This window comes from Echinops telfairi, unplaced genomic scaffold (assembly GCF_000313985.2).
Source record: "Echinops telfairi isolate 266 unplaced genomic scaffold, ASM31398v2 ScPeMD7_1;HRSCAF=3_0, whole genome shotgun sequence".
Taxonomy (NCBI): Eukaryota; Metazoa; Chordata; class Mammalia; order Afrosoricida; family Tenrecidae; genus Echinops; species Echinops telfairi.
Genome location: NW_022103896.1, coordinates 8,814,828 through 8,840,938, shown reverse-complemented (window position 1 = coordinate 8,840,938; position 26,111 = coordinate 8,814,828). Strand labels below are relative to the sequence as shown.

Genomic DNA, 26,111 nt, shown 5'->3' with positions numbered 1-26,111 from the left:
CAGTTTATCAGCTTATGGTTGCCAGCTTTTGTAGACTACTGAATGAGTGGCTTTTTTTTTTTTTTAAATAGAAGTTCATAAGCTTAAAACAGAACTCTCATCTTTTTTTATGTTCCCATCTCTGTTAGCCACACCTGTGCCGCCACTGGGCTGGTCCCAGCTTGTGGTGGCCCCCCGGGTCTGAGCACACCCGCCTCACAGGGGTCCAAGGCTGTGGTCTTTACTGCAGGGGCTGCCCTGTTTCGTCCACCAGCCTCCAGTTCACTAAATCCTGTTACCCTCTAGGACTAGCGTTCCTGTCATCACTGAGATCACTGCCATTACGTCGATTCTGACTCACAGGGGCTCTGGGACAGGGTGGAAAAGCCCCATAGGTTCTCAAGGCAGCGGTTGTCTTCTCTTCTCCTATGGAATGGCTGGTGGGTTTGAATCTCTGACCTTTGGGTTAGGGGCCAAGAGCTTGAACCAGTGCACCACTGAGAACCTTTAGTCAGGTTGTGAGTTACACGTTAGATATTTGCATCTTGGCTGAATTGATCACTGATACCTACACATGGGAAGAGCAGAGCATGGAGTCGCAGGGATTCAGAAGGTGGGTTCCCCTGCCCAGCCGCTGCATGTAGAGGAAACGCCGTGGCCCCTACCTGGAACTGTCTCTTGCTGCGCTCTGCTGGGGGCGGGTTTCCAGTGGTGATTTGCACCGAGCATCACTGCTGCACACATGCTTTTTTGCTATGGTTCTTTGACCTCTCTGTTTCAGGACCCCTGATGAAAATTTCTAAATGTCAAATTACGGGACCAAAGGAGAGGGACATGGTATGACCCTCCGTGTGTATTGTAAATTATCCAATTAGAGAGCCATTTGCAGTGTACATTGCTTTTTAAGGCTTCCTAATCAGCATTGACATTATTAACTGCAAAATGGCCTTTTAACTACTCTTTTAATTAAGTGGGTATTTGATATGTCTCCTTAATAAATTGTCCTTCCTGGCATTTTTATGTATGTGCTCGTTTTGTTTTAATAAACTCAAACCCACTGTTGTCAAGTTGGTTATAAGTCAGGCCCTGGCTACTTTGCTTCTCTGTTGCAGAGCCCTGCTGTTTTGTGTTCCTTTTCATTCTCCTTTAACGGGGATTATTTTATTCTGTGGTGGTTTCTCAGGCTAGAATATGCTCACTAAAAAAGTTAGCTATTTTCCAATATTCTAATTTTGTAGAGTATGAAAGAGGTTAACACAGAAAAATTGTAGCTTTGAGAGGCTCTTCCATCCAGTCATTTGGACACATATGTAAGTATCAGTGTGCCAGGGAGGAGCTCCCTGTCACTGGGTCATTCTGAACCATAGCGACCCTGTAGGACAGAGTAGACGTGCCCCTCGGGGTTTCTGAGGCTGGACATCTTTAAGGGAGCAGAAGGCTAGGAAGCTGTGGGGAAAATATAGGCAAGACACAGGGACTGAGCGAGACCAGTAAACGTGGAAAGAAGGGGCAGCACGGAAGAACTTGGGATAGAAATGAGATTCTGTTCATGCATTCCCTCAGCACATACTTGGATGCCTGCTCTGTGCTGGGGGCGAGACCAGTTGCCTGGGCACGAACAAGACCCCTGCCTTCATCTGAGCCTTTGTCCGTGTGAGAGGGGATGGCTGATAAATGATGGGCAGAATAGGTCAGTTCTGTAATATGTTGGGTGATGGGTGCTGTGGAAAAAAGTAAAAGGCAGAGCCGACGCAGGTGGCCAGAGTTGGCCTGGTTCAGAAGGTGAGCGTTCAGTGGAGTCTTGTTATTCCAGTGGCTGCCTGAGCATGCTGCAGTGAGGGAACAAAGATCTAAAGCAAGGTGCCTGACGCGTGTGAGGGCTCCCAGACAGGACACTGGGGCTGGAGTGGAGTACACTGGCCAGGGCCAGCAAGGAGGTGGTTATCATGTGTGATGGATACATATTATGTATATATAGGCTTTGGTATGAGATTAGGTTCCATGAGTATGGATTATAATTATACACATGTAGTAGGATGTATAGTATGAATTTGGCATGAGGAAATCCCTGAAGAAGAGCATCATGCTTGGTAAAGTAGAGGGTGGGTGAAAAAGAAGACCCTTAATGAGACAGATTGCTCCAGGGACTTCCACAGTGGGCTTAGTATGGTGGTGAGCGTGGCACAGGAACTGGTAATGTTCCCTTCTGCTGTACTCAGAGTTGCTATGTGCCGGCATCAGTGGTACCCAACAACAGCACAGACAGAGGATGGGGGGGGGTCGTGATGGTGAGCCAGAACAGGGTGGAACTGTGGGAGACGCCATCGATGTATCTGTGGTGACCTGGTGTCTTGAGAAGAGGTGGATACATTGTTTGTTCTCATTTCTCAGTGATTGAATTTGCCATGCTTTTTCCTCTTTAAGACAGTTTGGGTTTTTCCCTTTGCCTGGAGTAGCCTGGTAGCGACAACCTTGAATTTACAGGTCACGTGCACGCTGAATAATCGCTGTGCTTCTTGTCCTTTCCACACAGGAGTATGCTGCTGCTGTTCTGCTTTGCGCCCTCGTTACAAGCGCCTGGTGGACAACATATTCCCTGAAGACCCCAAAGTAATTGCTCTCCACCTCCTGACCCTTCTCTTTGCTGACCCACCCTCCCCCTGCCCACCTCCCTAAGATTGCCCTCATTTCATTTCTCTCCGCTTACCCCAGAGTCCCGTCCCAAGCACTACTGCTTCTATGCTTTCTTGGACTGAACTTTTAGAGGACTCTTGGTAGCTAGCTTGTTGAGTTTTCAGAGTCTTTTGCAGCTTAAGCAGAAATCTGAAATGAATTCCAGTAGCCAGTTGGACTGGTTCCTTCTTAGGACCTGAATGTAAGAAGTGCTTGAGGGTCCACAAGTTGAACCAGTGCGGATTACTCATGCTCTCGCACACACACAGACCAGGAAAGGGCTGGTGCTTGGCCAGGTGAAAACAGTGGGCTCACAGGAGCTACTGGAGTGCTGTCTCCCCGGGCATGGGAGGGGTACTGAAATCTGAGTTTCCAGCCTGAGAACAGACAAGGATGAGAAGGGAGAAGTAAAGGAAGGAGGTTGCAGGGCAAGGGTGCTCTTTTTATTTAAATGTCTTTCAGAAAAAGTGCCGTTTGATTTTCATAATAACCTTTTTATTATGAAATGCCACTTGTTTCAAATTTTGAATACTATTATTTAAACTAAACTTTCTGAAGACTCAGAGTCTAATATTAAATTGATATAGAAAAAAATGCCATGTTTTTAGTCAAGTCTGATGAAAACTTTCAGAAACATACAAGAGATGAGTAAATCGCACACAATAGGCTGCTAACTGAGTGTGGATAAACCGAGGCACATAAGCAACTCCTGAGATGTGGTGCATCTGTTGACTGGCTTAAAGCGTAAGCATCCTTCACACTATATTATAATGTACCTACTAGCCAGTCACATGCTAATAAGAGTAAATACTGAAGCTTTCGCCTTTGTCATGGGGTGCCCCTCAGATGTGCTGAGCTGTGAAGGGTGTATCCAGTCTGGAGGCAGAGGAAATGAGTCTCTCATCGCAAGTGAGGATGGGCTGCAAAAGAAAGGGCCTGGCATGGATGCCAATCTGTACACCAAAGGAAAGAGAAAAGAAAAGCAACAGTTCAAAATGCCCCAAAAGTAATGAACAAGAGAGCATGAAAGCCTTAGTAACCTGTTTACCTTGTTCTTATACTTCTTTTTCAGGATGGCCTCGTTAAAGCTGACATGGAGAAGCTGACATTTTATGCAGTATCAGCTCCCGAGAAACTGGATCGGATTGGGTCTTACCTGGCGGAAAGATTGAGCAGGGATGTTGTGAGGCATCGGTCCGGGTAAGGAAGCAAATTGCTAGGAAAGCACGTGCAGGGGTGTCGGTCTGTTTTTCCTGTGCTGCCCCCATCATTTAAGGACTTCACATTTGTTTATTTTCAATGTTGTGTCTTAGACCATGACCAGAGTAGGTAAAAAGTGTGAAGTTGTGGGACCTTGGGGTCCTCAGTGTGACCTGTGTACATGCAGTGGGTTAGCCCTCCCACCTCTAGAGACTGCTTGCTGGTGGGCCTTTACTTCTGACTACGTAATGTAAAATTGCTTTTCCCTATTTCATCTTGCTAACAGAGGGATAATTATATTTGGATTCTTCTTTTTACTATTTCTTTTGTTTTTAAGAACTTTGCAAGTACTAACTTTTAAGCTTTATAATTCAGACGTAATCATTTCTCAACTCTTTGTCCTAAGAAAATCTAATTCTGTGTATCAGGGTCACTGTGACTCAGGAGTGGGTTCGGTGTAATGGGGATTTCTGGTGGTTGAGTGTTTTCAGTGTTTATAGTAATTATGTAGTCAGAGTTGATAAAGGATGTAAATCCGTAAAGGATCAAATCCATTAAAAAAACCCGCCCGTTATCAACAGTCTAGTTTGTTGTTTCGGTGGGGTCACACGCAGTCAGCAGCAGTCGCTTGGTTCGGTGGCGCGTTCAGCTTGCAGTGCACCACAGCATGGCGAAGTCTTCACTTGGACTTCACTCCCTGCCGTGGAGGCGGTTCTGACTCATAGCCATCCGACAGGACAGGAGAGCTGGCCCTATGGGTTTCCAAGACCTTCAGTTCCTTACGGGAACAGACAGCCTCATCTTCCTCCTCAGAGTCACTTGTGCAGCTAGCTACTGCACCACCAGGCTCCCTCGTTGTGAAGTCATGCCTGCTGTCCGGGATCCTTTCTCGGATTTCACTGCCTCTCTGTGTTCCGCGTGTGTAAGAAACCGTCTGGAGAATTAGGGGGCTAGACATGCTCTGACATGGACTTTTCTCTTGCCCTCAGGTATGTCTTGATTGCTATGGAGGCGCTGGACCAGCTGCTTATGGCTTGTCATTCTCAGAGCATCAAGCCATTCGTAGAAAGCTTTCTCCACATGGTGGCAAAACTGCTGGAGTCCGGGGAACCAAAGCTTCAAGTGCTTGGAACGAACTCTGTGAGTAAGACCGCTCTCTTGTGAATTAAAAGTGTAAAAGGATTATTCTCCTTTAAAATGGCTGGACATTTTCCAGGACGTTGCCTATAAATCTCATGATCACAGGTAATTCTGTATAATGTTATTTTATTTATTAGAAAATTAGAAACATCTTGTATAAAGGGTGTTTTGGGGTAGTTCAAGCAAAATGGGGTCACGGCTGGCACACTCCTTCCTGGCTTGTTGACATGGGAACTCAGGAGCCACAGCTAGCCCAGAGGGCAGGACTGACCAGCCCAGTGGTTCTCAACCTTCCTAATGCCATGACCCTCCCTTTAATGCAGTTCCTCATGTTGTGGTGACCCCCCAACTATAAAATAATTTTTGTTGCTACTTCATAACTCTAATTTTGCTAATGTGAAGAATGAGGCAACCCTTGTGAAAGGGTCATTTGACCCTCAAAAGGGTCGCAGCCCATAGGGTGAGAACCACTGGACTAGGTAGATCAACAGTTTAGTCTGAGCCAGCGCCAGTGCTTGTGACCCTTTGCTAGAGAATCATGAATCACATTTAAACCAGAGCCCCAGTAAAGTTGGTTACGTAATTCCTTTAGATGTATACCTTTACAGCCACCAGTCTTCTGTACCCTGGCAGGTCCTCACATTTACATGTTTCAAATCTGCATGTAAGTAACAGTTTGTAGTTTGTGTTATTGATTCATATATCAAATGAAAAGAAATGAGACAACTAATGAGAAGCAAAATTGTGCACCAACGCTTGGAGGGCCCTGCTCTGTAGCGCACGTAGACTGTTTAAAGTTTCAGTCGTTGGAAAGGAGACACTCAATTTGACCGTCTCATCGCACTTCTCCTGGGCTTACATCAGGTTTCCTTCACTTGACATGTCCTTTTCTCTTGTGCAGGAACGTAAGGAAATGTGTTTGTGCCATGTTTTTGAAAACGTGATCAAACATTTATGCTCTTATCTTTGCTTTTTAGTTTGTCAAGTTTGCAAATATTGAAGAAGACACCCCCTCCTATCACAGGCGCTATGACTTCTTTGTGTCTCGATTCAGTGCCATGTGTCATTCCTGCCACAGCGATCCAGAAATACGAACAGAGTACGTATCGTCTCACTGGATGAGTTACAGTCCTCTCTCCTTCTACCTCTGCTGACCTGGAGCACCCAGGTGTACTCCTCTTGCCTGCCTCCGACTCCTGTCCTCTGCTCCAACAGCCCCAGATGGCCGCATGGCTGCCCACCCCACTTGGGTCAGATGTCACCTTTCCAGGAGTGTCCTCCCTTGTTCACACTTTATTTGTGAAATATTACCAAATATCTACCCACCCAGTCTGCACATACTCTGCCTGTCTTAGCATATCTGTGTGCAGCACAGCTCTGACCCAGGCACAGTGGGGTCTTTTCATCTGCTCCGTGATGAGGGACTCGATGCGGGCCTGGCCATGACTTCCATGACAGCTCTAAATGTAGCCTGTTGAGTAGTGCCTCGTTCTCAGTAAGTAGTTTTGGAATGAGCACAGATAAAGTAATTGAATACTGGAGGTATTATTGACTCACTGTCAGTCTTCGGAGCCCTGGAACCTCAGGGCACTAAGCACAGACAGGCTAAAAGGTGAGCAGTTCAACCCAGCAGCTTCCCTGGGGTCAGAAAGGTATGACTGCCTGCTTGTAAAGACTCACAGCTCCAGAAACCCTGTGCAGTAGTTGGCCCTGGCCTTTTGAATGGCTTAGCAGTGCTTGGGCCAATTTGAAGGTGTTGGGACAAATGATTTGGGCATTTTAAAACAGTTTTTTCTATATTAGCCGAGTAACAACCATAGCTTCAGGTTGAGACCTACTGTAGAAATGAAGAACTTTAAGGAATTACAGTCCGAATGACTGGTAAATCTAGAAGGTTGTTTGAGATTCCCCAAACCAAAACCCACTGCCTTTGAATTAGTGCTGACTCATAGCACCCTAAACAGGGTTTCTAAGACTGTAGATCTTCATAGGAGCACACAGCCTGCTTGTTCTCTTTAGGAAAGCTTGTGAGTTAGAACCACACACACTGAGGTCTGGAGCCTGGTGCCTAACCCACAGTGCTACTAGGACTCCTTTGACTGAGATTCTCGGTCACTGCCATACAGTCGATGCCGATGCATAGTGACCCCATCGGAAAGAGTAGAACTTCCTCTGGGGTTTCTGACCCTAACCTAACAGGAGCAGACAATCTCAGCTTTCTCGCTTGGGGCAGCTGGTGGATTTGAACCACTGATCATGTGGTTAGTAAGTAGCTCAGTGTGTAGCCTGCTGCGCCACCAGGCCATGGCTGAGATGAGTATATCTGAAGAAGACACACACCTGAGGCATTTTAATAATATGGTCATTTGATAATTATGATTAAGCCTGTGTGTCACTTTAGTTTTCATATCCAATAGGGAATGTGTAGAACTGTTAACATGGATTTTAGTGCAAGCACAACTGGTTTACACTAGAGCAACCCTTTGGGGGGTCGAACGATCCTTTCACAGGGTTCGCCCGATTCATAACAGTAGCAAAATTACAGTGTTGAGGTAGCAAGAAAAATAATTTTATGCTTGGGGGGGTCACCACAACATGAGGAACTGTATAAAAGGGTCACGGCATTAGGAAGGTTGAGAACTGCTGCACTAGAGGAAACTAACTTAGAAGTTACTATACCTGGGAGAAAACAGAGAGAAAAAGTCATTTTCAGAACTAGTCCTGCGTGTCTGTAATTGCTGCTGGTGTGGTAGTTTCTGTAGTAGACAGCAGAACAGCACGGGCTCCAATTAGGGGTCAAGGAAGTGTAATTGCCCTATTAGTATTAATGTCATGGCTCCCAAAGACTATTACAACTCTCTTTCCAGTCTCCCCTAAACCAAACTCACTGCCATTGAGCCAGTGCAGATTCATAGACACCCCCTCTGGGTTTCTGGGACTGTAACTGTGAAAAAAAACAATCTTTCTCCTGCATAGCTGGTAGCGGTTTCAAACTGTTGACCGTGAGGATTGCAGCCCAAAGTATAACCAGTAGACCACCGGGACTCTTTAAAGGACATTTTAGAAATGTTTTATAAACTGTATTTCTGTTTTCAAAGGTTATTAAGTTGGCAAAGGGGCCAAGATGTAAGAATAAAGATCCTTTTAATGTCATGGTGACCATCTGGGACAGAATAGCAGCGCCCCTGTGGGTTTCCGAGAGCTCGGATCTTTACCGGAGCCCACAGCCGCACCTGTCACCCATGGGTGATGGGTGGGTGTGAACCACGGTGAGGTTAGCAGCCTCACTCATAGCCTGTACCACCAGAGCGCCTTAAATTAGCTAAAGAAAGTATATATATAAAAGATGCTAACATCTGTTTTCTTTTAGAATTTGCAAGATCATCCAGAATCGAGTATGCTTTATTTAATAATATAATAATGGGTAACAGATTAAACAAGAATTTCTCAAATTCTTGTTAAAGTAAATTTCACCTATAAACTAAAGTAATTGAAAAGTATGTATAATATCCATAGGGTCTATGAAAGGATGCATTTTGACTGTAATATTTTATTACAGAATTGTACATTTATTTTTCATTTTAGGTGTTTAGCACCCCCTAGTGAAGTACATTGTCGTTTGAACATATCTTCACTTAACATTTTTTTGTTATGTAAAAACAGAAGAATTTGGAATGGTCTATGCCTAGATCAAGGGGCTTTAGTTCCCGTACCTAGATATAAGACTTTTCAACATTCCTTTTGAAATCTCAAAATGCCAACTTTCCTTAATCGTAATACTGCAAATCAATTGAGCAAATGAAAATGCTTTGGGGTGCTTACTAGCCCTGAATGGAATCTTTTTCTGATATTGCTTAAAATAACATATTTATATTCCTTTTAGGTTCTAACTTTGAAACTTACCATCAGCCCCTTTACTTTTAGCAAAGCATTACCAAATAGAAATCACAGAGCAGCTGAGGACAAGAGTGATGACTAGAGATTTTCGTAAAATGTCTGTTGGCCTTGCAGAACTCGGTCCTCGTTTGTAAAATCATGCCCCTCAGCCTGGAGCTCGCACACGGAGAGCCTTCTGCTGTGGTGGGAGTCATCAGCCAGTCACCAGGACCCAGTGCCCTCATGTCCATTCTGACTCTGGGTGACCCTGGAGAACAGGCACAGCTACTCCGTAGGGTTGACAGCACGGGAGCAGACAACCTCATTTTTCTCCACGAGAGGTGCTGGTGGGTTTGAGCTGCTGACCTCGAGGTTAGCCTCTCAACATTTAGCCCACTAAAGCTCTTAGCAGCCCAAGTAGCAGCAGCCAGAACTTGTTGAGTACTTCTGGGGTGCCACTGGCTGTGGAAGCCCTGGGCCTGAACTGACTCATTGTAACTGGTACTGTAGATCCCGTGGTGGTTCTGCCTCCCTGCTGGGGACAGACCACCAGAGATGAGGGCTGGAACGTGCTGCTTCAGCCAGACGTCACATCAGGATTGGATGCCAATTGGGGAGCTGTGGGAGCCGTTGGTAGTCCCCACCTCCAGACTTCTGCTGCTTCATTTCCACTCCTGGACCATCAGACGCCCTGTCATCTTGCTCGCTGATTCGGTACCACCCTGAGCAGACTCCTGGGGGACAACAGAGTCCCAGACCCAGTCTTTGACACACACACACACACACCCCCAGGGAGTAGCAGCAGGTTCACAGCAGACGTCTTTGATTGTAGTGCTAGATTTGCCTGCTTGTGATAGCTGCACAGGAGCAGGATGTATACATAGTCTGGAATTGGAAAAATATGTCTTTATGGCTCCCACTTGCCTTTTCTAACTTGGCCAGTGTCATTACCACCATATCTCATTCCCCGTCTTCTGCTCCTAAACACTGCCATTATTTCCCCATGGGTGTGTGAAACAAGCCTTTATAACATCTGTGCCCCTGTATCTTCCAGTCTTTCAACCTGTTGACAGTTTTGGGAAGACTGCTTTGGTCAAACATCCACTTAGTCAACATTTCACGACCACCATTGGTTAAAGGGCCAGTGGACCACCTGGTCACCTCAGCTGGAAAAGATGCTCCTCCGCAGCTTTCATAGGCCGTTTCCCCTCTTTCTTCCGGCTCGGGGGCCTGTAGCTTATTTATTTTAAACAACCGTGAGAAATCACTTGAGGAAGTTGGGAGCTATGGATTAATAGGAATGGAAGATCGGCAGCGTTCTCTCTGAGACCTATGTAGTTCCAGGTGTCTGCTGTCCGTTTCCATGGTGCGCACTTGTTGAACCTTCCAAGACCCATTTGCTGCCAGGCTTGCATTTTGGTGGGCTGAAGGAGGTGAGGAAAGGCTGAGGAGGTGTTCGTGTGGTCAGGCGCCCTGAACACCAGTCTCACTGAGCTCCTGGGTGTCTCAGCAAGAGGTGGGGGGACTCACTGTCCCAAACTGAGTTCTCAGCAGCACTGTAGGAAAAGCTAGCGGACGCCACAGCAGTGTTCATGATTACTGACGGGGCACAGACCAGATAGTTCCATGTCTCTAGACTTTGCAATCCTTTTAAACTTTAAATGCCGATTTTTCAAAGATGGCTTTTAAAGTAGCCTCTTTTAGAACAGTGGTTTCTTTTTTTTTTAATTAATCATTTTATTGAGGGCTCTTACAGCTTTTATAACAATCCATCCATCAGTCCATACAAAAAAATCGAACTTATTTGTACATATGTTGCCATCATCATTTTCAAAGCATTTTCTTTCTACTTGAGCCCTTGGTATCAGCTCTTCTTTTTCCCCTCCCTCCCCCACTTTCCCACCTTCCTGGACCCCTGATAAATTATAAATTATTATTTTTATATCTTATACCGTCTTTATGGCCCTTTGAGATTTTATCTCAGACTGGCTGTATATTGTCTGTATTGTAATAGCTCATGTCAACAGTAGTCATTTAGTATCCGTCTCTTAACTACCTAGAGACACTTGTTAAGTAACCTTTCTTCTATGACTAACAGCATTTTTCTCTTACAGCATCCGAATTGCTGGAATAAGGGGCATCCAGGGAGTGGTTCGAAAAACAGTTAATGATGAGCTTCGGGCTACCATTTGGGAACCCCAGCATATGGATAAAATTGTGCCGTCCCTGCTGTTTAACATGCAGAAGACCGAAGAGGTGGACAGGTATGACATGCAAGCTGTTAGGGCTGAGGCTATGTTACTTGTGTGTATACTTTATTATAAAATAATTATGTTGAAAGGAGAGTATAAAATTTACTAGTGATCACATTAGGCTTTATTTTTAAAAACCTTTAGGTTTTATTCATCTGTTTTATAATGTATACTTTTTTTGCTGCTTATTACCCAGTATACAAATTGCTATTGAATTACTACTTAAAGGCACACATCTGAGAAATACAGATTATAGCTAGACATTTGTTATTCATTAGAGCTCCAGCATGCTTTCATGTCGGGGGGTGAAAAATCAAAAAAACAAACCCACTGCCATTGAGTCCGTTCTGACTCATAGTGACCCTGTAGGACCAGGTAGGACTGCCCCTGTGGTATTCTGAGGTGGGAAGTTTTTATCACAGAGAGTACCTTTCGTCTTTCTCTCACGGAGGAGATGATGGGTTTGAACTAATGACCTTGTGGTTAGCCGCCTGACCCTTAACCCACTGCACAATTAGGGCTCCTAATGGGGAGGTAAAACTAACCAAAATAATAATAATGATGACAACAAAAACAAAACTCCAAACCAAACTCACTGTCTTCAAGTTGATGCCAACGCATCGCAACAAAAATAATAGCTATTCAGTATATATTCCGTTTTTTTCTCCGCCCAAATCATTAGACTCTTTCTGAATTGTTCTTTTAAGAAAGCTTGGGGTGTTGATGGTGGTCTTACTAACACTGTGCTTTACATACAAAGAAGTAGGGTGAAACTGAGCACAGGCACATTCTCGTGGTTACACGTCCGTGACAGCGGAGTGTGAAAGATGCCAGGGCTGACTGTGAGGGTGGGCAACTCCTGAAGGGAGGAGTAAGGTTGAAAGTTACTTTGGGATGTAAAAGCATATCATTTTAATAGTCTGGAAAAGAAAGCCCAGTCTTGAACTAGTATTAGAAATTTTACATTACTTCTTGTTTTCTCTTTTTCTTAGTCGACTAGGCCCTCCTCCTTCTCCTTCCACAGTAGACAAAGAAGAGAACCCCTCTGTGCTGGCAGAAAACTGTTTCAGAGAACTGCTAGGCCGAGCTACTTTTGGGAATATGAATAATGCTGTTCGGCCCGTCTTTGCGTAAGTAATTGGGTCTCCCTGGTGGCTCAGGCTTTGCAGTGTGAACTTGGTCTTCTTGCACCTGCCTGGATGGTCGAGAAGGGTGCTGGGGGTGGCGTGGGCAAGCAGCTAGGCCTGAGTCAGACATCCCGTGTCTGAACACTGGCTCAAGCCCTCACTTCACTGTTTCTCCCTAAGTATGAAGTACCGTAATGGACATAATGTCATAGGCATCATCTAACTTGAATTCCCACTCCCAGACTTTGAATTGCATGAAATATTAGCAGCCAAGTGGAGCCACAGAGCGTCCACGGTGATGCTTCCTCCTGTTGGACTGACTGACTGCTGTTTCCTGGCTTCTCTCTGGGGTTGCACTGTGTGATCTTTCCCATGCCTCTTCCAAGTCAGTTCCAGGTTATGACTAGTGACTGATCAGAGCAGGGTTATTAGGGATCTCACGCCTCCATCCTATAGGCAGAATCTATTTGTGAGTTATCTGTTTTCTCTACACAGACACAAAATCTCAACTTTTGAATCAAGCTTGTGGTCTCACTCTGTCCTCAGATGATAGCTATGAAGTTTGAACAGTCTACCTTCTATTAAAGATCGGAGTTGTGTTTTTTTCTTCTTGACTGCACAGGGTACTTAAAAGTAATCCAAGTGTAACATCCGGAAGGGTCTATTTAGGGTAGATATTTTTAGCCTAGAGTTCAAGGTTGAACTTTGAGCCTATACCCCTTAAAATTGTGTGTGAAATGAGAGAACCCATTGATTTTCAGAAGGTTCTGTGATTGAAAACAGTTAAGCTCAATTGCTTACAGATTGGGCTATGGGAATTCTGTAAAAGAAAAAGAAATAGGTCACATCTAACTAAAACAGTTTTTATGGTAATGGGCAAACAGACCATGTCATACCAGTTGTTACTGCAGTGCGACGACTAACTGGAGCAGCCTCTAGAGGTCTTTACAAATCCAGAGAGCCAGACTGCTTGTGGCATTTGACTGGGGGACTTTTCTTGCTTGCTCCACCTCTTATTGGTGTTGCAAACCCTATCTCTTTGGTTGTTTTATGCCAGGGTTTGGCAGTTGAGGGGAGTCTTCACTATTCATGGATTCCATATTTGCAAGTTTGCCTATTTGTTAAAATGGATGTGTGACCACAAAACCAGGGCTCACGGCACTCTCATGGCCATTGTGGACAGATGGGTCCTACCACACACACGTTTCCAGCTGGGGCCACCCATGGCAATGCCCACCGTCTCATTTCAGCACTTGGGTCTGTTGCGGAGCAAGCTGTCCATGTCGTTGAGCCTGCTGGGGATGCCACTATTCCAGACGGCCTCCCCATTGTAGTGCGTTAGCACTGGCCCACAGGTCTGCTCTCAGGAGGCCCCCATGTGCTTTCCAGAGAGTCCGTGTGGCAGCTCCGTGCCAGTCAGCACAAGCCGCAGTGCTGCGGGCCACGAGCTCACTGTGAGTGTGCCATGAGACAGCGCCCCCTAGTGAGAAAGTTCTCATCACGTGACAAAAGTGTGGCCAGAGCCTAACCTTTTCTTTCCCTGGGGCGATGGGCAGGCAGTGTCAGTGTTCACGGGTTCAGTGTTTGTGAGCGTAGCGACGTCAGACCGTGCATTTGGCAGTGCAGATCCTCTTTCTTTTAGTCACTCTTCTTCTGACTGGTGTGCTTACATAGTGTCGCGTGTGCTCCAGGCAAAGCATGTAACAAAAATCGGTAATTCTCAGAGTAACTGTACGTGTATTTGCAGGCACTTGGATCATCACAAGCTGTGGGAGCCCAATGAATTTGCAGTTCACTGCTTTAAAGTCATCATGTACTCCATTCAGGTATGACCGTGTTTCCTGCTGGCTGCTGCATCCGAAAAGTCATTTTGGTTCCATGTGGACGTCAGGTTATCAACTAGATAGAGAACACGGTAGCGTATAAAATATGTTCCGGTTTTAAAATATGTCTTCTAACCTGCCACTCATTGTCTTCTGAGCCAAGAAGAAAAGATACCAAATGAACCGCATTCATGGTGCTGCTCTTTATCGTGATCGTCTGTTGCACTAATAAACGATACTGGAGGAATGCATACTTATTTAGAGAGGCTCACAGCGGGGAGCCCCTGCGTGTTTACAACCTCAAGTCAAGTCTGACTCCGAGAAACCAGTCTGTGCATCTTCAAGCGAGTCAGCCGCCTCCTCTTTCTCCCGAAGAGGCTCGTGGGTGTGAACTGCTGACCTTTTGGTTAGCAGGCCACACTCACCGAGCCGCTCCACCAGGGCTGGTCCATGTTTCAGAAGTACCTTGTGGTAAAGATACTTTCATCTGCTGCGGGACCAACTTGGCTTTTGTCCAAACCAGAGCAAACCCAGTTAGCTTTTATGTGAATGGGATTTAAGATCTCTTTTTTTATACCAACTCTCTATCTAATGCCCTGAAACCTCCTCGTGGTTGAAATAGCCCGCTGACTAAGGCAGGAAGAAGTAACACAGCCTTCAGTGTGGGTTGTGGCAGAATTTACATCTTGGATGTACTTTGTTCACTCATGTTACATTGAGGTGCTAAAGTGTTTGTATTAAAATACCTTGTCTGTAATACCGTGTATTTATAGACCTTTCTCTCTATAAAACTTACCACTTATCTGGTGTCTCGCATGTTGCTGTGATGCTGGAAGCTATGGCACTAGTATTTGAAATACTAGCAGAGTCACCCCAGTTGAACAGGTTTCAGCTGAGCTGGCAGACTGAGAGGAAGGAATAGGCAGCCCACGTCTGAAGGGTCAGCCACTGTGAGCCTTATGAAAAGCAGTGGAACAGTCAGGGGTGGGGCCCCAAATGGAACCCTCTCTGTCCATTCTGAGGGACTCAAGCCTGAGAAGACTGTGAGGACGGCACCCGACTCGATCGTGTTTATTCTGTTGTGCACGGGTCACTATGAGTCGGAACCCACTCGACATCACCTGGCAGCAACATCTATAATATCGTGTGTCTGTACTGTGCACATATAATAGCTCTGTTAAATACGAATTGTAAATTAAAGTGGCATTGAGCTGCAGCCATCAAGAAACAGCTGTGTCTTCCGGCTGTGTTACTACAGTACATCTTTTTGACTCCTCCTAACGGTGGGAGGGCGAGTCGGCTGTGATCCCCATCTCCAGGCCGGAACGCTGACCTGTGGAGAGGTGAGGAGCTTGCTCAGGAGCGCACACTTGGAACCAGCCTGAACACAGGCCGACAGACTTCCATGTCCAGGGCACGGGAGCTTTTCGTTGTGAAAGCCGTTCTTTATTGGATGAGAGTTTTGACTCTTTAGCATTGGTAGGTGTCCACAGTAAGAAATATTTGTTTTATTAGGTAATGAAGACATATATTATGTAAATGTGATAATTACTTATTTTTGACATTTTGTCCTATTAACAAATGATAAGCGTAGCTTATATCAGTGTTTGTTTTGTGAAGAATTAGAAATGACAGAAACATAAAGAGAGTAGCAATTACTCATAGATCCTTTCAGAAATAGATAAGCTTTGTTTTTTGGTTTTTTAAATTTTTGTTCTTCCACGTTTTTTTAAAAACACTTTGAGTTCTGTTGAACATGATACTTTTCAATTTGCACCTTTCACTTAAGGAATTATAAGTATTTTCTAGTATCCCTGTTTATTTCTCAGCAGTTTATATTGGCTAGACATCATCTCATTGAGCCATAGTATATTTAACCACCCCCTGTAATTAAGGGGACATGTAAGTGTCAACTTTTTTTTTTAACTTCGGTGAAAGCCACCAGTTTTTAACTAATGACTACTTGTTCCCACGTTTTTGTACCCTTCTTTGGCCTCTAGGCTCAGTATTCTCACCATGTGATCCAGGAGATTTTAGGGCACCTTGATGCTTGTAAAAAAGATCCACCCCGGGTTCGAGCAGGTATTATCCAGGTTCTGTTAGAAGCTGTCGCCATTGCTGCCAAAGGTTCCATAGGTGAGTGCCTGCCTATAACAGGTCGTTGCAGTGCGGAGAGCAGTTGCGTGGCCCTCTGCTCTCAGGCACGTTCCATTTACTTTCCCTTGGAATTCTCCTGCCGTGGATTCGTCTGAGATGTCTAATGTGTGACTCTGTGGTTTCCCACAAATCTTACCCCCTTCAAATCAGCTTCCCCTTCGTGCTTCCTTTTCTGTGGATGAAGTTTCTGTGTGCCGCTGTGCATTACACTTTGGGGAATATAGATAGAAGAAACGTAAGCCTTTACTTGGGGTTACATTAACTCCATCTAGTACTAGAATGCAAGGCAGATTGTAATCACCTAAGAAAACTCAGGTTCAGAGAGAGTAGGGGAAATGGGTTCATCTCGCCGATAACTCTGTAGTCCATTTGTATCGGAACATGTGGTGTGCGCGAGTGGAAGGTGGAGCAGGGACTGTAAGTTACATCAGGCATTGATCGTCTTTGGCAGTCTTTGAAGTTTCATTCTTCCTCAAGGGAGCCCGAGTGGTGCAGCGGTTAAGCTTTTGGCTGCTAACTGAAAGGTTGGTGGTTTGAACCCACTGATGATCTGCTCCCCTAAAGGCTACAGCCTAGGAAGCCCTGGGCGGCAGCTCTCCTCTGTCACACGGGATCCGCCATGGGTGGAAAATGACCTCAAAGGTACATCACGATGACGACAAACCTTTCTCAGAGGTAACATGATGGGAAAATTCACCTGGCAGCAAGATGTAGACACGTTACAGACAAGAGGCTCATATGACAATTATCTGAGCCTGAGAGAACGAACTTGGTCTCAGCTGGCAGCAGTAGAGCTGGGCCTGGGAACCCAGCAGGAGTTCCGGACTGACTGACTGACTGACTGACTGACTGACCAACCGACTGACGGACTCACCTCCCTGTGAGTAAGCTACGGAAGGGTCTGTTACAGAAGTGTGCATGCAGGGGAGCGAGCTGTCTGTCCTTCAAAGTCAACGTGGAGGAAGACAGCAGTGCCCAGTATCAGGTGTATCCATAACTCAGTGTCGAATCCACGGTGCTCTTTTGCACATGGCTTTTGCATATTTATAAGAGAGGAAGGAACCACATTGTTTAATCGGGAAATAATTTGAAGTGTGAAATGAAGTCCAGATAATCCAGTGAATCCTCACATTTATTCCATACAGGCTTACTTACATCAGGGGTCTTGCAGGTTCGGTTCCAGCAGTAAAGCGATTATCACTGTAAAGTGGGTCACCCGGATTGGTTTGGCTTCCCAGCTCATGGAAGAGTTAGCTTGGCGCCGTACTGTGGGCTCGTAGTGGTCACTGGCCTGATGAAAAACTCTGAAAGATTGTAGAATTACCAGAGTGTGACAGAGGTACAAAGTGAGCACAGGCTGTTGTGAAAATGGCGCTGGTAGGCTGGCGCCAGTTGGTTGGCAGGGCTGTCACAAACCTTCATAAAAAACGCAGCATCTGAGTTAGGTTCTCTGCTAGCCTGTGCACTTGAAGGGGCATGTGCACTTGGAGACCCGTCCTGGAGGAGCTCACAGTTAAGAGGTGCTACCAAGAGAAGAGCCACTCGTGAAAATCCGGTCTGATAGGCCTGCTGGGAACATGGGCAGAGGAGTCCGGAGCTCAGAGCATCAAAGTATCAAGCAAGCAAGCCCAGTTTACCTGAAGGATAATCGGCTAGTGTCTGTCTGGTAATTGAGGCAAAGTCTTCCTTTTCCAGTCTCAGAAGATGCAGAATAAGTCTGCCAGATACAATGAGCCTGTGATAACGTTATGGATTCCACCTCGCAGTCAGGTTGCACATTGAACCAGTACTCCATTTTTAGAGTAGGCGAGGTTAGGTAGCTAAAGTGTTTTTGCTAATCCTTCTCTGTGTACACACATGTTGTGTGGCTTCTACCTGGGTTGCAAGCAGTGTGTTGCCCATGATATGTGATGACTTCTTGACCTAGAAAGTTCCCAAGTCACAGTGTCCTTGCCATGGTTTCTTGTAGGCCCCACGGTCCTGGAAGTCTTCAACACTTTACTGAAGCACCTGCGTCTCAGTGTGGAGTTTGAAGCCGGTGACTTACAAGGGAGCTCTACGGGCAGTACCGCCTTGACCACATGTTCCAAAGACAGCGATGAGAAGATCGTGCAGAACGCTATCATCCAAACCATAGGTGAGTTGATATCACTTGGGGACCCTGCAGGTAAAACAGTGATTTACAAACCAGAAAAGTACCTCACTAAGGAACTTGACCTCCTGCAGTCCACTTGTCCAAGATGAAGAGGGACAGCGTAGACTTTTAAAGAACTTTTTATTTTGAAAATAAACCACATGTCTGTGTACCTTGACATAAAGACATGAAAGCAAGCGTGTTGTATTGCTACTGTAAACACCTTAGTTAGCACCCGCTCTCTTCTTTAGAAGATTCCAATTGAAGTTTTGTGGAACTGCATGGGTGCTTTGAGAATTTCCAAATCGGGCTGTGGTCCTGGTATTTAGGATTGAATTGTTCATGATTACCATTAGTTTCTTTCTTCGTAAAGTCATAAACAAATGCCCCCTGGAGCTTGGCCTGTGCCTCAGAGGTGGGTAGGTTCCCCACTAGTGGGTTACGTTTACCCAGGGCGCAGGACTTGTCCCTGGTGAGTCTTGGCTGCTCCGCTGGAGGCAGGGCCATACTGACCAGGCGTGGAATCTTCGTCCCCAGGAGGACAAAGGCCCAAGTGGCTTCAAAACACTGTCTAACACACTGTAGGTTGCTAAGAAAGCTTTTATTTCCATTAATCACACACAAAACCAGAGACATTCTCATTCTTAAAGCAATTAGTGTCAGTCTGTAGCAACCCTAACTTCTATTGGCTGTGGCTCATGTTAATTGGATCATAGATGGATCTACAGCTAATGGGGAACTACAGCTGGCCACATGCAATTGTTTGGTTTCCCAGTGCATATAAAAGATATTTTTGCACAGTACTGAAGCCCATTAAGTGTGCAGTAGCACTAAGAAAAGGTTTTGTATTTGTGGATTTTCCAGGCTATTCTCAGATCAATTAATGTCATTTTTACAAAATTAAGTTGCTTTTGTGACTTCTGGTTAGTTCACTGCTACTGTTTAATGCTTAATTGATTGTTTCTCAAGTATTCTGTTATAAAATGAACCTACCACAGACCTGGGCAGTGTTCCGGTGAGACAGTCCTTCCTGAATAACGGGAGTGTGAGAGGAGAAAGGTTCGGGAAGGCTGTTCCGGGGAAGGTTGTTGAGATCAGACTCCAGATTTTCTTTGAGAAGTCCCTGGTGACCTGGGACGAGTTCCATGGGCTGCCCCAAGCTGTTGCAATTTTTGCATTTTACCTTAGGAAGCGCTCAGCCAAGCCCTCTTTTCTTTTAAGAACACGTAGGTAGGCCCCTGCCTGGTCTCTTGGCTCTAGGTCCTCGTGCTTCATTTCAGAACTTCCAAGTGGCAGAGGGTAGAGAGTAAGCTGGACCCTCACTGCAGACCCTATTCGACACTCTTGTTTTAAATGTATACGCACACCCCACCCAACCCCATGAATGAGTTGCCTTTCTGTTGTTCTACAGTGATTCTTTGTGGGATTTTAGCAATCTTAGCATTAATTGGTGCCTGCTACTGAGCTAACTTCAGTTGATTATATATGTGGGCGAGAGAAAGAAAAGTTTCCTTAGCACTGATTCCCAAACTTTGCAGCACATTGAAATTCCCTTACTACCATCCGGTCGATTCCGACTCATAGGGAGCTTGTAGGCTAGGGTAGAGCTACCCTGCCTGTGGGTTTTCTGAGACTAGCTTTGTATGGCAGTAGAGAGCCTCATCTTTTTCCCAGAGGTTCGGCTGGTACTTGCACACCACTCACCTTGTGGTTAGTCGTCCAGCACATTACTCACTATGCCACCAGGGGTCTTGTGAAATTACCTAATACCAAACTCACTGTCAGGGAATGGTTGCTGACTCACAGTGCCCTTTATAAAACGGTAGAAATGACCCTGTGTAGGTTTCCGAGACTGAAACCCTTTACGGGAGTAGAAAACCCATCTTTCTCCCGAGGAGCCGCTGTGGTTTTGAATCACTGACCGCACAGGTCGCACGCAGCCCACCATGCAACCACAGTGCCCCCAGGGCTCCTCCGAAATTACCTAGGAGTCTTTAAAATACTGGGGTTCCTCCCTCATGTAGACTGCTGAATTGGTTTGGAATGAAACCTGGGCCTCCGGAGGGTTACATCTCCCCAGCTGACTCAACATGCAACCACCTTTGGGAGTCTTTGGCTTTGGGAAAACTACTCCACCCTTAGAATAGCAGGAGAAATGGTTATCAACTGGTGGTAGGAGCGTTGTTGAATGTAGGCAGTGCCCTGGTTATGCCTGCGATCTGTTCCTGAGTGTGTCTTGAAGTTGATTTGGTAGGTAAGTTGGCACAGGGGCTGCTTAGGGGGCTTACTTAGCTGCACGTGAGAGCACGGCAAGGCTCCGGTCCTCGTCATTGATTTAAAAGTGGATGTGATGAAGAATTTGCTGAGTAGGGGTAGTCATTGCTAAGTGAGGGCAAATTTACACAACACTCACGGGCAGGTGGAGCCCAAGTCCATGTTCCTATCCCAGGGACCCACTCTGCAGGGCTGTGAGGGTGCTTGTTAACGCTTTAAGCTGATACCACTGCAGTTGGTCAGTCTCGAGTGAAATCGTGTTCAGCAGAAGTGCATGCTGCTTTATGATGTCTTTGTGGTAATGATTAACTTACTTGGAACAGAAAATTGGGGTCTGATTTTTGTGTGTGGTTAGGAACATTCCTAATTGGGTCATTGGAAAGTTCAAAATCCCTTATGGAAGAAGTTAAAAAGTAAAAATAGCATAGGCTTTGCAAGTAAATAGTCCTTACCTCAAGCCTTAGTACTCATGTTGGTTGCATGCTTTCTTGCTGTCCCTGAGAGAAAATCGGAGGCTCATGGTCATTTCTAAGCTCATAAGTTTGCTGTAAGGAGCCCAGGAGCTAATGCATCAAATGACTTCCTAAACCCACAGCCAAGTGCACCTTGGGTGTTACTTCAAATAATGCTGCTTGATGAGTGTTTCGTAATGCTGTGATGGTGAGGTCTTTGATTGAAGGAAGGAGAAGGGTGTGGTAATGGGAAGGGAAAAGACCCCTGTCCCGAGGCTCAATCAAAATGCCCTGTTGGCCCCTTTGGGTTTGTGTAAGTAGATACTTAATACCAGTAATAAAAACTACAGCATGCGGTTGAAAACCCAACTGATTGTTAAGAAATAATGAAAATGCAAGGGTTTTCTGAACTGATTATGCTGCATTTTAAAGAACTATGTGGAAACAGCCACAATCTGTTAGCCTGATGACCTTTCCAAAGAAAAAGAGGTCAGTGTGACGTTTGTGAGTAAACATTTTTATGGCCAGGAGTAAATTGCCACCAGTCCCAAAAGACGTAGTGGCGATCTCTTCCCAACCCACTGCGCCTGGGAAATTGTCAAGGGAACCAGGGCCATCTGGTTTTTACATCATTTCAATTACGTTTGGAGAACTCAACCATGAGGCTGAACTGTAGACTGGCTTGTTATAATAACATCTGAAACCATTTGAGCAGTCTAGAGAAGCCAAGGTAGTGGGCTAATTACCGACTTCTTTAGCAGGCAGAGCTGGCCTAGTTACTGATTTCTTCAGGGCCTCTAGGCTTTATCTGTGCACAAACGAGCCCTGGTAGCAGAATGGGTTGTATGTTGGGGCGGCTAACTTCAAAGGCCGCAGTTGGAACTGCTGCTGCTCAGGTGCAAGACCAGGCTGGCTCACTCCTGTTGAAAGATGGACTGGCTCAGCAACCCTCTCAAGCAGTGTGATTCCAGCCTGGAGGGTTGCTGAGGAGAGGATTACAAGTTGGACTGCTAGCCACAAGGTCGACAGTTTGAAACCACCAGCGGCTCTGCAGGAGAAAGATGAGCTTTTCTACGCCCATAAAGATGTATAGTCTTGAAAACCCACAGGGCAGTTCTACTCTGTCCGTCGGGGTGGCTATGAGTCAGAACAGACATCAGTGAGCTTTGGAGATAAAGTTGTAAGAATTAGAATTGACTCAATGGCAGTGGGTTTGGACTTTTTTTCTCCCCTCCAAGCCATTTTATTAGGAGCTAATCCAGATGTCATACCATTCCATAATTCACTCACATCAAGCAGTTACTACAATTACTACTGAAATCAATTTCAGAACATTTTCTTCCTTCAACTACTTAATATCAGTTCCCCCTTATCCCCCCACCTCCCCCAGAATTTTTTTCTTGTCATTTACATATGAGCATCTGTTTTTGTCAGAAGTACTACTGAAAGTCTCCTCCTCTTTGATTTTTCGAAAATGTGGATCCACTCAAATGCATCGAGGTTGACCACTGGACTCCAAGCAGAAGGCACCTTCAGGCACTGATTTTCCTCTCCAGAAACAAGTCCCTACCTACATCTTCTAGTGCGTGTGATTAAGTGATTTTGGATAATGAAATGATTCTGTCTTTAGAATTATAGATAATCTTTCTGTGAACAAACACTGAGCATTTTAATAAAAAGAAATGACATGGATTGGTCCACTTGTCCATGTTTAAAATGTATCTGTATATTTCTTACAGGGTTTTTTGGAAGCAACCTACCAGATTACCAGCGGTCGGAAATCATGATGTTCATTATGGGCAAAGTGCCCGTCTTTGGGACCTCCACGCACACTCTGGATGTCAGCCAGCTTGGGTACGCCACTTCTGGGGGCCACTCCTCCTAGGACAGTTTAGCTTCACGTAAAAGAAATATGGAAAGTGGTAGTTTTGTCTTTCAATTGGGGCAGAGACGTGCCTTCTACAAGCAGTTGGTATTTTTACTGTTCTCAGTTACTATGCTGGGTGGCGTAGTGGGCTGCTAACTCCAAGGTCAACAGTTTGAAACCACCAGCCTCCTGGACGCAGAAGGACTATAAAGAGAAAGTCTCAGGAACCAGCAGGGCAGGGCTACCCTCTCCTATAGGAGCTATATTAGTTGGCACTGACTCTATGGCAGTGAGTTTTGTTTTGGGTTTGAGGTTACTAAGCAGTTGAGTCCGTGTGTGTGTGTGTGCTTTTAGAAATGGTTTCTGGTGCACAAAAAGGCGTAGGTTTTCTGGATCTGCTGCCTGACTTCATACTGTCCAGGCAGAAGGCTGGTTTGGCACGGCATTTGGTGCACACCTACACATCGAGGGGAGAGCTTCCGGTTTATGTGTAAAGTTAGTGAGTGTCAAAGTAAGACAAACGTGGCATTAGAATTTGAGAACTGAGTGGGACCTTACAGATCAGCTGCTCCTGACTCTCTGTTTTACAAGTTTGATTTCCTTTTACATGTTGCTAAAGCTTTAATTTTTGGGTGCTTCTGAGTGATAAGTTAATCAGGAGTTGTATTCTTTGATTTATATCTGACCCCTAATTAATAAAAAAACCCTTTCTACTTAATTAATTTTTGAATAGTCTGTCCTTTGTGTGTTTATGTTTTAGCTAGATGTTAAATTTGTCAGCTACATTTGCACTAAATATTTTCTCCATTTCATATTTTCTTTTAGTTTAGATTGCTTAGATATGCTGCCATATGAGCTAATATCATTAACCGTAGGCCTTGGTATTTTTCCTTTGAGAATCTGTACTTTCATTGTTTTGCTTTTAATTTTGGTTTGAATGCGATCTTTTTCTCCCTAGTTTAGTTCCTTAATGAACATCAGTTTACTCAGTGCAAAGTGACCACAGCTTTTCCTGTTCAAATCAAAGCAGCTCATAGGAACAGAGCTGAGTTACCGCGTACGTGAATGACATACCATTTGTGTGAATTTGTACTGCTATGGTAACAGAGTTTTGTGTGTTTCAGGGATTTGGGGACCAGGCGGATTCAGATAATGCTGCTGCGATCGTTACTTATGGTAAGGTTTTGAAGGCAAATGAAGGACACAGCATTTAAAATTTTTGAAAGACTAAACTATCCTCTAATTACCAGCTGCATTTTCTTACAGTGTTTATGGTTATTCTGTGGTTTACATTTTGATATGTTGAGATAATCCATTTTTACTCCCGATGCCCTGTTTCTGGCAGTGTCGTCCTCTGTCCTGCTGGACGTGCGTGAGGAGTAGGGATCAGAGACAGAGCCCAGAGGGCTGGAGGGGGGCATCCGGGGCCTGAGACGGGCAGAGTTGCCGCTCACCAAGGTCACAGAGCTAAAATGTAGAATGTGGATTCGAAGGCCAGTGTTTTTCCTACAGGTCACACTGTTTCTATCACATACTCACCACATTTGCTTCTCACTTGGAAAATAACCCTGCCCTCCCAAAAGGTAGTATTTTCATTCTCAGTGAGGGAGGCGCTGTAAAGAACTGACAGAGAAAAGCGCACCCAAACGTGGGGCCTGTGTTTGGTGGGTAATAACTGCTCCTGCTTGCTTCCACGACACTGAGTAAAAGGCCAAAGGATTTCTTAACAATGACACCTTGGCCCACATTCTCTGGACCAGCTGCCCCTTGTGCCCCACCCCTCCCAGCAGTGTGCTCAGGGGGGCCATTCATTCAGTACCTATGAACTCTTAGCAAGTGTATTTTCCTTACGATGGATGCTTTTGTAAACTCAGTAAAATTCTTCTACCCCTTTTCTTTTGTTTTTCCTGCAGGTTTTATATTCATACCTTCTGATTTCTTTTGTGGTTCCTATAAAAACTTTTCAGAGTTATCCTAATGAAGCTCTCTTGCCAAAAGAGGTTTTTGTTTTGTTTTTTCTTTTCTGTCACCAGGTAACCTGTGGATACAAAGCCAAGACCATTGTCACTGCACTGCCTACGTCTTTTCTGGACCCTTTGCTGTCTTCCTCACTCATGGAAGACTATGAACTCAGGCAGCTGGTCTTGGAAGTCTTGCACAATCTCATGGACCGCCACGATAACAGGGCGAAGCTTCGAGGGATCAGGTAAGCTGGCCTTCTGAAATGGGTGAAGGATCATTTTGGAAAATTTCTAAATGAACATACTTAAACGTACTGTTCTTTTTAAAATCTGGGGCTTTCTGGTTCTGGTCACTGAGTGCCTGATTCCATTATTGTTGAAATAATAGACTTCATAATCTATTATAAGAAAGCAAATGGTTGAAAAGTTAGAATTTTTCTCATAAAGAAACTGCAAGGCACCCCCAATCTCTGAAACATGTAACATAAATTATCCATTGATTTCTGTATATTGAATGTAAATTTTTTAAATCATTTTATTGGGCGCTCATACAACGCTTACCACAATCCATACATACATCAATTGTGTAAAGCACACTTGTACATTCATTGCCCTCATCATTCTCAAAACATTTGCTTTTTGCTTCGTCTCTTGGAATCGGTTCATTTTTTTCCCACTCCCTTCCCGCTCCCACCTCCCTCATGAACCCTTGATAATCCATAAATTATTATTATTTTATCATATCTAATACTGCCTGACATCTCCCTTCAACCACTTTTCTGTTGTCCATCCCCCAGGGAGGAGGTTATATGTAGATCCTTATAATCGGATCCCCCTTTCTACACCCCCTTCTATCCACCCTCCTGGTATTACCACTCTCACCACTGGTCCTGAGGGGTTCATCTGTCCTGGATTCCCTGTGTTTCCAGTTCCTATCTGCACCACTGTAAATCCTCCGGTCTAGCCGGATTTGAAAGGAAAAATTGGGATCATGATAGTGAGGGGTTGTGTGGCGGGGAGCATTTAAGAACTAGAGGAAAGTTGTGTGTTTCATCGATGCTACACCGCACCCTGAGTGACTCGTCTCCTCCCCACTACCCCTCTGAAAGGGATGTCCAGTTGTCTGCAGATGGGCATTGGGTCCCCATCTCGCACTTCCCTTCATTCACAATATGATATGATTTTTTTGTTCTTTG

The 26,111-nt window shown here is 45.1% G+C and overlaps 1 protein-coding gene across 2 annotated transcripts in view; it reads left to right on the top strand.

Annotated features, from left to right (window-relative positions):
* Positions 1-26,111, top strand: part of EFR3A (EFR3 homolog A) — an 81,892-nt gene that overhangs the window by 25,526 nt on the left and 30,255 nt on the right. For both annotated transcript variants that reach the window (XM_004697389.3, XM_045295327.1), the window contains exons 2-13: positions 2,513-2,589; positions 3,725-3,852; positions 4,842-4,992; positions 5,970-6,091; positions 10,983-11,132; positions 12,113-12,250; positions 13,995-14,073; positions 16,071-16,206; positions 18,197-18,364; positions 22,827-22,941; positions 24,079-24,130; positions 24,988-25,160. In XM_004697389.3, coding sequence (XP_004697446.2) covers positions 2,513-2,589; positions 3,725-3,852; positions 4,842-4,992; positions 5,970-6,091; positions 10,983-11,132; positions 12,113-12,250; positions 13,995-14,073; positions 16,071-16,206; positions 18,197-18,364; positions 22,827-22,941; positions 24,079-24,130; positions 24,988-25,160 — 1,489 coding nt within the window. The remainder of the gene's footprint in view (positions 1-2,512; positions 2,590-3,724; positions 3,853-4,841; positions 4,993-5,969; positions 6,092-10,982; positions 11,133-12,112; positions 12,251-13,994; positions 14,074-16,070; positions 16,207-18,196; positions 18,365-22,826; positions 22,942-24,078; positions 24,131-24,987; positions 25,161-26,111) is intronic.